Source organism: Phoca vitulina, unplaced genomic scaffold (assembly GCF_004348235.1).
Source record: "Phoca vitulina isolate PV1807 unplaced genomic scaffold, GSC_HSeal_1.0 scaffold19, whole genome shotgun sequence".
NCBI classification, from domain to species: Eukaryota; Metazoa; Chordata; class Mammalia; order Carnivora; family Phocidae; genus Phoca; species Phoca vitulina.
The window spans coordinates 27,841,053-27,854,560 of record NW_022589722.1 but is presented as its reverse complement, the minus strand read 5'-3'; the positions used below and the strand labels follow the sequence as shown (position 1 = coordinate 27,854,560).

At 49.4% G+C, this 13,508-nt stretch overlaps 1 protein-coding gene across 2 annotated transcripts in view; it reads right to left on the bottom strand.

Annotated features, from left to right (window-relative positions):
- SREBF2 (sterol regulatory element binding transcription factor 2) overlaps nucleotides 1–13,508 on the bottom strand; it is a 65,679-nt gene that overhangs the window by 14,774 nt on the left and 37,397 nt on the right. For both annotated transcript variants that reach the window (XM_032416799.1, XM_032416800.1), the window contains exons 6-11: nucleotides 12,421–12,535; nucleotides 12,023–12,204; nucleotides 9,433–9,625; nucleotides 8,609–8,790; nucleotides 5,966–6,242; nucleotides 3,155–3,324 (exon numbers count right to left, since the gene is read on the bottom strand). In XM_032416799.1, the coding sequence (XP_032272690.1) occupies nucleotides 3,155–3,324; nucleotides 5,966–6,242; nucleotides 8,609–8,790; nucleotides 9,433–9,625; nucleotides 12,023–12,204; nucleotides 12,421–12,535 (1,119 nt within the window). The remainder of the gene's footprint in view (nucleotides 1–3,154; nucleotides 3,325–5,965; nucleotides 6,243–8,608; nucleotides 8,791–9,432; nucleotides 9,626–12,022; nucleotides 12,205–12,420; nucleotides 12,536–13,508) is intronic.

The following is a 13,508-nucleotide window of genomic DNA, read 5'->3' as shown; positions in this document are numbered from 1 at the left end:
CCAAAGAATGATCTAGAAAATCATTAAGTTAAAATACATTTTTAAGCTTAATTCTGAAGAAAAACCTCAGTTCTAAGACATCTCAGTGTGTGTGTGCGTGAGCTGGAGTTTAGTGGTTTGAATTAATAAGACATATAAATCCTGGGGTACAATCATCCACAGTATAATTTCTAGAAGGCAAAATGAACGAATAACTTCTGTTGCTCTTTTAATTTCCTTGGCATTATCATCCTATGATAATTTCCCTAAATTTTACAGACATCAGAATCCACCTAAGCTCTAGCCTGGGAGTCCCCTCCCCTCTAACTCATCTGCTAACTGCCAAATGGAGCAGCTGTGGCAGGAGACTCAGAACTGCTTAGATCCTGGGAGCCACCCTACAGTCCCTAGCGAGTCCCAATTCTACATTGTGTCCTCCCACACCAGGCTTACCCGATGGTTCTCAAACTGTGTGCCAAGGCACCCCAAAGCACCATAGGGAACCCGCAGGGGCGCCACGGGATATTTCACATTTCTGAGGTAAATACAGCCATGCCCAACATGAGTCAGACACCATGTAAACTACTAAATGGTGGTAGTTTGAAGTCTCGATGTGAGACTGCACGACCTTCCTCTGGAAGATGTCTTATCTTCATAAAGCTGAGTTTTTAGGGGCTATCGTAATAAAACGCAAGCGCTGTCTGAAAATCAGAAGTTGGTGGTGTTACTCTGATTTCAAAGTTTGAGAAGGTATGCAACACCCAACAGACACGTGTACCTCAGGAGTCAGTAATAATCAAGAAAAAAAAAATACTATTTCTTCTTTCAATTTTGTGTATATTTCTTTAACGGCTACTAAATTGTTAAGACATAAATGTGTATTAAGATGTCTGTACCTAACTGATTTAATAAACAGAACTGTTAGGTATTTCTGTTGGCCCAGGGCAACCACGAAAAACTTACTGAGACACAAAGGGTGCCATGAACTGAGAAAGACTGGGAACCTCTGGTCTAAACCATTTTCACAGAGGCCAGCCCTCTGTTTGCCCTCAGAGCCTGACTCATTTGCTAGCTAAATATATTCGACTGGATTCAAAGCTGCTTCCTCTTTAGGAAAGTACTGTCTGGGTCTCTCAGTCTGGCCCCTCTCAAGAGAAGCCAACAGAGGAAAGGGGCGGTTACTTTCCTAGAAATCAGTTCCTCTCCTCGGCCCAACCTTACTGAAAATGCAAATATGGCGATAGCACGGTGTTCCAGGTACTGATGCCCTCTGAGCGAGCATCAGCACTTCTAGAGAGTTCACCTCAGGAGAAACTTGTACAAGTGGGCGAGGAGAGCGTGAGGTGACCCTGTCTGCAGCACCGTAACTGCAAATACGGGAAGCAGCAGCTGAGGTGATCAGGATGGTGGTCACCCTGGCTGGAGGCCGTGGGACAAGGGGGATTCGCTGACTGCAAGGAGGCCCAAGGAATGCTTCTGGGGTCCTGGTCATGCTTTGTTCTTGATCTGTCTGCTGGCTGTGTGAGTGTAGTCACTCTGTGAAGTCACTGAACTGTTATTTATGATTTGTGTACTTTTCTACATGCATATTATACTTCAATAAAAAGTTTACAGAAATAACAAATAAGAAGCAGATTAAATTATGGTGCCAGAATTCAGAATAATGGTTATCTCTATAGGGGGCAGTGTGAGTTTGAAAGCCTGCTAGGGGGTGAAGGGAAGTTCTACTTCTTCTTTTTTTTAAATATTTTATTTTTAAGTAATCTCCATACCCACTGTGGGGCTCGAACTCACATCCCCGAGATCAAGAGTCACATCTTCCACCGACCAAGCTGGCCAGGGGCCCTGCAAGTCCTACTTCTTGATCTGGGCAGTTGCTGTTACATGGGTGGGTTCACTTTGTGAAAATTCAACAAGCTGTAAATTAAAATGTACACATTTTTCTGTGTGCATTGTATTTCGATAAAATTAATGTCTCCAAAACACTTTTTGGGGGCAGAGAAGTTACAAGTGTGATGACATCGGCCCAGAGCACCAGGACAAACAAATGGGATAGGGAAGTGGCCCAGCCCATGCATCCTGCTCTCAGCCTCAATGGGCCTTGCCCAGAAATGCCACCTTGCCTTCCTCTAAGACTGGGTCAAGAGCAGTATGCTCTCTGGGCAGCCGAATGAGCCCCAGCCTTGCACTCACCCACTGCCATTAAGGCCTGTTCCTCCTCTGGATTCCCTGCCAGACTGTGTGCTCCCTGAGGACAGGGCGAATATTCTGCACACCATTGCATTTCCACTCCAGGGAATGCCTGGTCCAGAGCAGGGACTCGGTAACATTTGCTGAATAAATGTCTTATCTAAGGTCACTGAAATAGGGGCGAGACACAGAAAATACACTGGGCTTTCCCGTGCCCTCTGTCACCTAGACTGGGGTGACACACTTTAGGAAACATCAGTGTCGCCACAGGGCATGTTCCTTTTCATCAGCTCATCAGTGCCACGGCTGAGATATGGCAACAAATGGAGATGTGATCACTCTGTGCTGAACACAGCTGATGTATTCAGCAGCCTACTCAAAGCGGGCACCGAATCAAACGTCTCTTTCTGCTAGAGTAAGAGAAAGCCTGAGGTCAGCAGATGCTCTGAACTAGTTGATAACAAGGACTGTGAATTCCCAAGGCTGATCCCATGCCGGGCACAATGCAGGCGCCTGATAATAGCCATTCCTGCCCCGGGACTGACGTGAGCTCCTCGAAGATGTGCACTGTTTTCCATTTCTGGACTGAGAGTAATAGAAGATAAGCAATAGCTACCTTTTGTGTGAATAAAAACACCAGGAGACACAACCAGAAAATCTCAAAAATTTTTATGACCACTTGAAGAGCAGAAGAGTCATATATTTAACCCCTTGAATATGGGTCACTGTATCACTGAATCAATCTTCTTACTTCAGGCACCAAAATGTCCTGCTTATGCTTATAAGGGCCAGGAGGGGTTTTGTTGTTTTTTTGATCTACTTTGTTTAGTGCCTCAATATTTGTGAAATGACCCACTGACTGAGTATCTACCCGTCTAGGTAGTCGGCCCCCAAAGGCAGGGCCCACACCCGTTTTTGCATCTTAGCTCCTGGCCGGGGAAGGGCGCTTCTGCAAGTCCGCAGAAGGGAGCTGCAGGGTACTCACCGCCAGGAAGCCTAGCTTGCCCCCACACCGAGTCTTGAGCCCCATGGCGGCAGTCAGATGGATCTCAACCAACGTGCTCGGCGGAATTTTCTCTTCTGCACATTCGGCCAAGTTCACGGCGCACAAAGCCATGTGTACATCGGAACAGGCAGATCCTGCAGGAAGCTTCCCTGTGGCAGGCAGAAACAGACGCTGACGTTGACAGATTCCTCCAAACCGAGCTTTTTTCTGTTTTCTCTAGTGTGATCAGAGCAAGAGCACAAGGACTGGAGAAAAGTACTTGAACTCTGTCATCAGATGGTCCTGGCTGGGATGCAAGGCTCTGTGACCGAGTAGCTGTATGTTCCTTTCTACCTCACAGGTTGTTGGGGACGAGAGAAAATGCATGTCAAGTCCCTGACATGTGGCCCATGGGCTGTGGAAACGGGAGCAATTATGATTGCAGGTCGTTGTATGGGACTCCGACGTAGGCACTGTGACACTTTCCAAAACACAACCATGTTCTGCTGAAACATCTTGCATCTCCCAACATGGAGAGAGGTAATAAAAATTGAAAAACAACAAGAAAAAAAATTGATGTGAATTTATTTTCATTGTAAAAGAATGCACAATATCTAAGCACACCCCTTTTTGAGGGGTAACACAAAACGGCACTGACGTTGGACATGTCTTGGGTTAGCAGGTGGAAAGCTAGGAAGGCTGCCTACATGCTCCCGTGTGAGGGCTGCAGTCATGTGGTGGGACCCTGAAGTCAGGGGCCGAAGTGCCCTCGTGCGGGCACAAGGACCCATCAAGGCCGTGAGGCTTTCACACTGTTGCTACTTTGGTCCTCGCTACAGGGCGGGGAGGGGGCCAGGGCAAGCCAGCTTTGCTAAGGGAGGCTGCGCTTCAGGGGTGGCCCCATGTCAAAGGTCCAGGCGGTGGCCGAGCCAAGCCTCCTGACCTCATCAGCCCCACATTCTCCCCCTGGGGCCACCCTGCCTCCCCCATCTTTCTATCAGCCCCTACACTTTGTTCTGCATGGGCATCAGGTGTCACTCTCCTCCAGGAGACGCCATCTGGCTTTCTCTCTTCAGGGGAGGGAGGGTGGAGGGCAATGAGGGGATCAGGTTTTAGTCGCCTGTTCTCTCAGTGCCTTGAATAAAGCCAGGCCCACAGAGTGCTCAGCAAATGTGGAGGGAATGAGTGATGTGAACTACCCCAGCTGGAATTCTCCAGAACATGACAGCTGGGAGGATGCAGCCTCCTGAGCAGAGAGACCTGGGAGGGTGCTGGTTCCATCCCCCGAGGGCACACTGAGAGGGCAGAGAAGAGTGAAGCAGGGTCTGCAGACAGGGACCCTCTGCCGGAACTCTACCATGACCCCAGGTGTTAAAACCCCATGGCTGGCCCCACAGGTCTCATCTTCCATTCACTCCATGCCTGGGGCCTGCTACGGCCCCATTTCTGAGCTGAAGCTCCTTCACCAGGGCATTTACATCACCTTCCCATTACCACATCCCACTGTTGGCTTTCTGACCTTCATCGAATAGCCCCACAGCAAGCTCCCTTCTCGGGCCCTCTCCCCCAACACCAAATCTCTTGGGCAGCATTCACCTGACTCCTGCCCTTGGCCTGCTCATAATATGTGGTGCTTTTCTGGGTCCCTGGAGGGTCCCCTTCCAAAGGCCTCTCATCAGCAACTTCAGCTTTCATCCTCACTGTAGGCCAAAGACCAAGCTCCCTTCTTGGGCTGTGGATCCAGCACATCCACTGCCACTCATCATTTCCCTCCAAGTCTCACAGGCAAGCGTCCCAAACAAAACTCCTCACCTTCTCCCTGGAAAACTGCTCTTCAGCCTGTTTCCCTCACCTTTGTTGGCAGCAACACCATTCCCCCAAGCTCTCAAGCAAGAAACCGGGGAACCATCCTCACCGCTCCTTTCCTGACCCTCACGACCCATGGGCCCCCAAGCCCTGTCAATCCCAGCTTCTGCTCTCTCTCTCTCCACCTGTTCTCCTGCCCCTCTCGTCTCCAGCTACATTTGCTCCTATCTGGACTCCCTGACGCCAGCCTTAATCCTCTCCCCATCCACCTTCTTCCTGCCATCACAGCGAATCTGCTCACTTCAGAATCTGATGGCGTCATCACTGTCCGAATGCCCCTCACTGCCTGGCTCCCGTCACCCCCCTCCCCCCCGGTTGGCTCTAGGACTACTGCAATCTTCTCAAGAGTCATCCCAGGTGGGGCTCCTCCCTGGGAACATCCCACTGCCTGGAAGGCACACCCCCCGCACGCGGCTGGCCAACTCTACCCATCCTGTCACGCAAAGCCAAGACTTCCCAGAAAGCCTTTCCCGAAACCCTCCTCAACAGTACACCCTGCCCTGCAACTGAAGCCCAAGCCTTCTGCTACCTCTACCACACGAAATCATAATTCACTTGCTGACCTGCCTGCCTGTGATTAGGGCAGGAGTTTGTTGAATGAAATAAATGATATTTCACTGAATCTGATCTGACATCAATTTTAAGTTTACTATTAAGTACCACTAAGGAAAAAACAGTGCCAACTCAACCACACCATCCGCTGTGTAAAGGACACAGCACAAGCATAGGGAGGTTAATGTGAAAACATGTGCACCTTAAACTGATGAGCTGTGGTAATGAGCCACGTTTACAGCCATGGATGTGGATGGAAGGTCTGTCCAGCCATTCTAGGAGAGCAGTGTGAAAAGGGCTTCGGCCGGGACAGAGAGCTGGCAAACCAAGCCGGGGTGGAGAGATGGCACAGGGCACCTGGAGGCCAGCCGGGCAGCGGAGGCCACCCCTCACCTGTGATGTGCAGCTGGTGCAGCCTGTGATAGGCCAGGGCCGCGTCCCGGGCGCTGGCCTTCGCTTCGTCCTCAAAGCCTGCCGCGGTGGCCGGGGTGGCCCGCCGGCGCTGGAAGACCTTCTTGAGCAGCCAACGCACCAGGCGCAGCTTCTGCAGGCTGTAGCGAATCACGTTCCAGGAGAGGCTGCAGGCCAGGTCCAGGCGGGAGGTGGGCAGGGCCCGGCCCAACACCGACAGGCAGGTCTGGAGGTTGGCTGCAGCCGCCGCAAAATCCCCCTAGAAAGCAGCAAGTACACAGGTGTAATATTCACTGGCCTTGCTGTGGCCTTTTTGTTTTGCTTTATTTTTTAATTTTTTAATGATTTACTTATTTATTTTAGAGAGGGGGATAGGGGCAGAGGGAGTGAGAGTCTTAAGCAGACTCTGCTGAAGGCGGAGAGGCAGGGCTCGATGCAGGGTCCATCCCATGACCCTGAGACCATGACCTGAGCCGAAACCAAGAGTCGGACACCCAATCGACTGCGCCACTCTGGCGCCCCTTTTCATTTTAACAAAAACTCTTACTTTCCCTTCACTCCCTAGATTATCAGAGTAATACATGCTCATTGAAGAGTCTGGGAAAATTCAGAAAGCAACGAAAAAGTAAAAAGCAATCACCTGTAACCTTACCCCCCAGAAAGAATGATTGCTGACATTTTCATGTATTTTCTCCTCGCCTTTTTACTAAATTGGGATTGTACTGTGGTCTATCTTTGAGCAAATACTATTCCCAATTTCCCACAGTAGTTTTACACGTAAGATGATAAAATGGATTTAAATGATGATCTTTTAGGCTCATGTGCTCTTTTAGGCTTTTAGGTTCTCAAAGTGTGGTTCCCGGAGACCAGCAGCATCAGCCCCTGGGATCTTGTTAGAAATGCAAATTCTGGGCGCCTGGGTGGCTCAGTTGGTTGGGCGACTGCCTTCGGCTCAGGTCATGATCCTGGAGTCCCGGGATCGAGTCCCGCATCGGGCTCCCTGCTCAGCAGGGAGTCTGCTTCTCCCTCTGACCCTCCTCCCTCTCATGCTCTCTGTCTCTCATTCTCTCTCTCTCTCAAATAAATAAATAAAATCTTTAAAAAAAAAAAAAGAAATGCAAATTCTCGGTGCTCTAGCCCCACCCTCCCCCCACCTGCTTAATCAGAACCTCTGGGGTTGAGGCCTTCCAGGTGATTCTGTTGCCTGCTAAAGTCTGAGAGCCACTGTTTTAAAAAGACAAACACCTGGCTAAACTACTATAACCAAGGATCTCGATAAACTACTCTTTGCCAACCTGAGAGGGTCTGATGGAGAGTCTATGGCCCTGTACTGAAGATCTCTTTCTCTCTCTCTTTCTCTCATTACTGGCAAACAGAAGGAATCTGTCCTCTCCCTTCTCCGAATGTCCTGCAGTGGGCACAGCTGTGTTTCCTTCCGGCATCATTACACGGAGTGGATCGGTACAAGGGGAGCACCCCTCTCCCGGCTGCTGCGCAGCTTCCAACACACTCTGGTCCCGATGCACCTCAGCCCTGCCTCCTGGCCCCTTCTCACTCCCAGGGCCCTCTCACTGTACTTCCGAGCAACATGGCTCAGACAGAGGCCACCACAGCTCCAGCCTCGCCCACCCTGGAGTCAATGTCACATCACTTCCATTCCACTTTGTATCTCAAATATTTCCTGAATCAGTCTTTCCTTTCAATTCCAGGTTCCTGCCACCTCTCATCCGGTCTATTCCAGGTGCCCCTATCTTGCTTCTGTGCCCCCTCCTAACCCATCCTTCCTACAGCTGCCAAAATGACATTCATGAAACACAGACCTGAACCTGCCTCTAGGATATACATCTTGGAATGCTTTTTTTCTGGGAATGGTCCTGCTTCAAGGGCTAGGTACCCAACAGCCACATCTATATTCCATGAGCCACAGCCCTCGGCATGGCTGACAGCTCCAGGCTGCTCAATCAGATTCTCTCTGGTGGGCACTGCAGCCCGCAGGAGGGGAGTCGGCCCATAGTTTAGTGCAGCTGAGCACTGTTCCGGCTCTTGTTCCTCTGAGATGTGACCTTGAGCTCTTACTTCAATGCTGTGAGTTGCCCCAGAACCCTTCCTATAAACTTTCAGCTAATTTTCCTGGTCAAAAACCTTCCTGGTTCTCCAGAGAACTGGGGAAAAAAGCCCCAAATCAGTTACTAGTCAAAGACCTCTCCAATTTGGGCCCGAGATACATTACCAGCTTTAGCCCTCATCTGTCCCAAATGTATCTTACACTCCAGACGTACCTGTCTACCTGCTGGTCCCCAAATACCCCATCTATTCATGACTTCTCCACGTGGAAGGTCCTCCCTGCCCCTGACTGCTTGGCTCAAGCCCCAGATTCCCTCGGCCAGAGCGTGTCCCTTCTGCCCCAACTCCCGTAGCACTTTACTCTTTCTCTGTCATAACACAGACTACAGATTATCTCGTGTCCATGGACTCATTTACATATAGGTGTCCTCTCCTCTGCTGCCCTGTGACCGTCAGGCGCAGGGTCCCTTCTGGCTCTTGCTGCCCACAAGCACCTAGCACAGGATTTTATACACTGGGGTATTCAACAGAAGTCGCTGAGTTATCGGCTGCAGAACTTACCCTGGCAAGGTCCAGGTCTGCCTGCTTCCGGTGTCTCCAGAAGGTGACTGAGGAGCGTGAATGTGGCCGGATCACCGGCTCCCCGTGGACCAGCAGCTTCACAAAGACGCTCAGGACAATCACACCATTTACCAGCCATAAGAGGAGCGTTGGCATCATCCAGTCAAACCAGCCCCCAGAACCTAAAGAGGGACGTCTCAGCTGAGCCCATGGGGAATGGCCTCCGGGAGCAGCCCTAGGGGACTGCAAACCACCTGACTGACCCCCAGCATCTGACAGGTTAGAAGCCTTCTACCTCATTTTCAGAAGAAGCGTGGATAACAAGATTGCTTCATTTAATAACAATGTCTAAATGCTTTAGGTAGGAATAAGACATAACCTTAATCCACACTACTATAGGCAAATTTGGGACAGTTCTGTAGCCTAAATAGGAACCCTGTAGTCCTTGTCATTATGGAGCTAGGTGCCATAGCTAGATAACAAAGATAATAAAAATCTTTATTAGTCAAGGTGGGGTGAGACCGTTAGTTTCACAACTTGGGCAAAAATATCACATCCTCCTTCAAAAAGGTACACCTTTCCTCCCCATATCCCCAACCCCTATAATAATAGTAGTATGGGTTCCTGATTTCTTTTGTCCTTACTGACTGAACTCGGGCTTGCCCTGTTACTTCCAAAATGTGACTTATGCCAGTTCTTAGCAGGCCTGCTACAAAAGCCCTCTGGGACCCGGTGGACAAGCCGAGCAGTGTGCACACATAGGGCTTGTCTCCTACCACAGCAGGCCACCCATGCTTGGGTGGTTCGACGGGCCCTCTACCTACCTGACTCAAGTGACAGGATGCTGCGGCCAGAGCCCGAGTATGGGTGCTGGTCAGAGCTGTGGGCCCCTCCCCACTGCAGCAGGGCAGTCAGGGGGTTAAAGGAGAGGCAGAGGAAGGTGAGGACACACAGCAGAATTCGAGAGCGGTCCACCATGCCCAGCGCTACGGGAGGAGAGTCCGGCTCATCCTTGACCTTCAAAACAGGGCCAAGAGGTTAGAATGAAATACTGCGTGGGTTTCGTTTCTACAGCATTTTACTTTTATATGTATTGGAGTCAGATTGTGAGATTTAAATTCAAGACTACGGGGGCGCCTGGGTGGCTCAGTTGTTGGGCGTCTGCCTTCGGCTCAGGTCATGATCTCAGGGTCCTGGGATCGAGCCCCACATCGGGCTCCCTGCTCAGCGGGAAGCCTGCTTCTCCCTCTCCCACTCCCCCTGCTACTGTTCCCTCTCTCGCTGTCTCTCTCTGTCAAATAAATAAAATCTTAAAAAAATATATATATATTTAAAATAAATAAATAAATTAATTAATTCAAGACTACGAAGTCAGATAGGAAGAGAGCCAGGAGGCAAGTAAGAAGCCCACAGCTCTCCAGCTGCTTCTCAAACACTGGCATACTCGTCCTCTTGCCACCTGGGACAAGAACATGTTCTGAAGACCAAAGGTAGATGAGTCCTGCTTATAAAATAGAGCACACAAGAGAACATTCTCCATGATTCTGTATAATTCCACAACAGGCAAGTTAATCTAATCTAAAGTGACAGAAAGCAGATCAGTAGTTGTCTGAGGCTGGAGAGGGATATGTGAACTACCTGCCACGGTATATGAAGGAGCTTTGTGGGTGATGGAAATGTTCTGTATCTTGATTACAGTGATAGTTACATGAGTGTGTACACTTGTTAAAACTCCTCATACTGTACGCTAGTACTTTATGCTACTGTAAAATAGCTGTTTTATCTCATGTAAATTAAACATCAGTAGAACTGCTTACAGACCATACAACTGGGGCGCCTGGGTGGCTCAGTTGGTTAAGCTTCTGCCTTTGGCTCAGGTCATGATCTCGGGGTCCTGGGATGGAGCCCTGCATCGGGCTCCCTGCTCAGTGGGGAGTCTGCTTCTTCCTCTCCCTCTGCCCCCCTCTCTCCACCTTCCCCGCCTGAGCTCTCGCTCAAATAAATAAAATCTTAAAAAAAAAAAAAAAAAAAAAGACCATACAACTTCAGTATGAATCTATTTACAGGAGTTCGCCTGTTGTAAAACTGTAACACTGCTTTTTTCCCCCTCCCCGTCTTACAGAGGAGGACTGGAGGCAGAAGCCCCGCCTGCCCAGGGTGCCGCCCACGGAGAGGCAGGGAGGAAGGCTGGGATCAGATCTCCCGACTCCCAGTGCACACATACTACCGCACTCCTTTTCAGTATTTTCTTTTTTAAAGATTTTATTTGAGAGAGAGAAGAGAGAGAATGAGCAGTGGGGAGGGGCAGAGAGAGAAAAGCAGACTCCCTGTTGAGCAGGGAGCCTGATATGGGGCTCAATCCCAGGACTCCGAGATCATGACCTGAGCCGAAGGCAGACACTTAACCGACTGAGCCACCCAGGCGCCCCTCCTTTTCAATATTTTATTTTATTTTTTTTATTTATTTTTTTTTTTTAAATTTTTATTTATTTGACAGAGAGAGAGAGAGAGACAGTGAGAGAGGGAACACAAGCAGGGGGAGGGGGAGAGGGAGAAGCAGGCTTCCCGCAGAGCAGGGAGCCCGATGCGGGACTCGATCCCAGGACCCTGGGATCATGACCTGAGCCGAAGGCAGACGCTTAACCGACTGAGCCACCCAGGCATCCCCCTCCTTTTCAATATTTTAAAGCCATCTGAAAATTTCTTATGATGACAGATGTCTAGCTAATTCAATGTATATATTATATGGCCTTCTGTTCCCAAACAGAATCACATTTATAAAGTATTTCAAAAATAGAGCTTCGTCAGTAAAATTAAGTACATGACACCACAAAGTTTGATCAAAAACTTAGGCTAGAAGGGAAGTTTGTGCTTTTGAAGTCAGAAATTGCCAGTAGCCTCCACGGATTCCCAGGGCTAGATCATTAGGCTCAAGCCTCTTTTGGCTAATTCCATTAAACCATAATTGCCAGGGGCTTTCTTTGACGATTAAAGGCCCTTGGTTGGAATGTTATTTGTCAGACTGCAAATTGCAATCATTTCCAGAAGAGGACCCAGAGGCAGCCTTGCCCTAAACCGACTAAACAACCTCAAAAAATGGTCTTGCCAGGCCCATTATGAGTGAGGGACGTAATGAGGCGCCTCTGGCACCTCCGAGCACCCGCGTGACAGCTGCTGTGTGTCCCCGTTCTGGATTCGGCCCGGTTCCTCTCAGATGGGCTCTTTCGGCAAGGACCAGTTAAACTGGACTACACTGAACCAGTTAAGCGGATTTTGTGGAGGACGCAGTAGGACCTATTCTCCATCCTTGGTCCTCTCAACGCCTGGCTGGGCCCCCTATCGGCAGCTCCTCCACAGTTCAGTTAGGAGAGATGGGACAGATTCCAGGGGTCAGAGGATTTCAAAAGCTCATACCTTTGCATCATCCAGCAAAGGGCTTCCTGGCTCCGAGTCGATGGAGTAGGGGGAGAAGCCAGCCTGGGAGCCTGAGTCGGAGGCCGGAGGGGACATCAGAAGGACATTCTGATTAAAGTCATCGATCTTCAGCTCCACATCATTGTCCACCAGGCTCCCCAGGTCGATGCCCTTCAGGAGCTCTGCAAAGAAAACTGCATCTGGCCAATGGTCTGTTTCTCCAGAGCCCCCACCTGGGTGCCTGGGCCAGGGCTGGGCTGGGGGAGGGGCCTACGGTCCTTGCTCCTGTTTCACCCGTGAAGGCACCTTGGACACATCAGTGGGCCCTCCCCAGTGCCCAGCACAGGACTCCTACAACCACAAGGTCTGATAACCCTTCTTTCAATGAGCACACTCACTGTTTTTCTGATTTGCCAGCTTCAGCACCATGTTCTCCTGGCGTAGTTTATGATTGACCTGCTGCAAGTATTTGATGTAGTCGATGGCCTTCCTCAGGACGCCAGACTTGTGCATCTGGGAAGGAAGACGGGTGAAAACACAGGGGCATCACTGCAGGCTGCTCAGTGAGAGGGCTGAGGCCCAGAGCCTGTGGGGTGAAAGCATGGCTCCGGGCTGAGATGCTGGCTTGCTCACTGGCTAGCTGTGCTACCCAGGACATGTTACTCAAAATCTCTGAACCTCACATTCCTCGTCCTTAAAATGGGGATAATGATGATATATGATCACAGCGTTGCAGTGAGGACAAAATGAAATAATACACATACAGAGAGTAGCCACCCCCTCCCCCAGTCTGGTGCATAGTGACACTCGATAAATATTAGCTAGTACTCCTCTTTCTTATAATAATCCTAGAACTAAAACAAACTTTACAGAAAGCAAACGACAAAAACCCAGAGCATTGTTGGATAACTATCTTACGGAAAGTTCTATTAGCACGTTTCAGGTCTATAGGCTATAAGGAAAATAAAACTTTCTTCCAAAATAGAGATGATGAAGATAAACAGATAACAGGTTAAAAAAAAAAAAAAAATCTATGTGACAGAAGACACATTCACTGAAATACCCGAAATAATGAACAATCTATTCCCTCCATTTGCTGTTGGTTAAAGACCCAATCTCTATTTTCTCTCTTCCCTAAAAGGTAAAAATATTGCTAACCACCCATGAACACAACTAAACATATGTCAGCAACGCCACCAGCCGACTCCAGGGTACACACAGTCCTGCACCTGGCCGCCAGTGAGCAGGACGCATCCCTCTGCCTGTGCTACTGGGATCCGTGATCACCGCAGAGCAGAGTCAAAGGTCCAGGCAGGACGCTGCATTACCAACCCCCACTAGTTCCCTAATGTTGGTTAATATTTTATAATCTTGAAAAAACAAAAACAAACCCAAGATGCTTTAAATAAGAAAGCACCTCTAACCATCCTTATGTTCACTCACTTGGACCTGGGTTTTCCTAAATTCCTACAGCAAAGACAGGTAG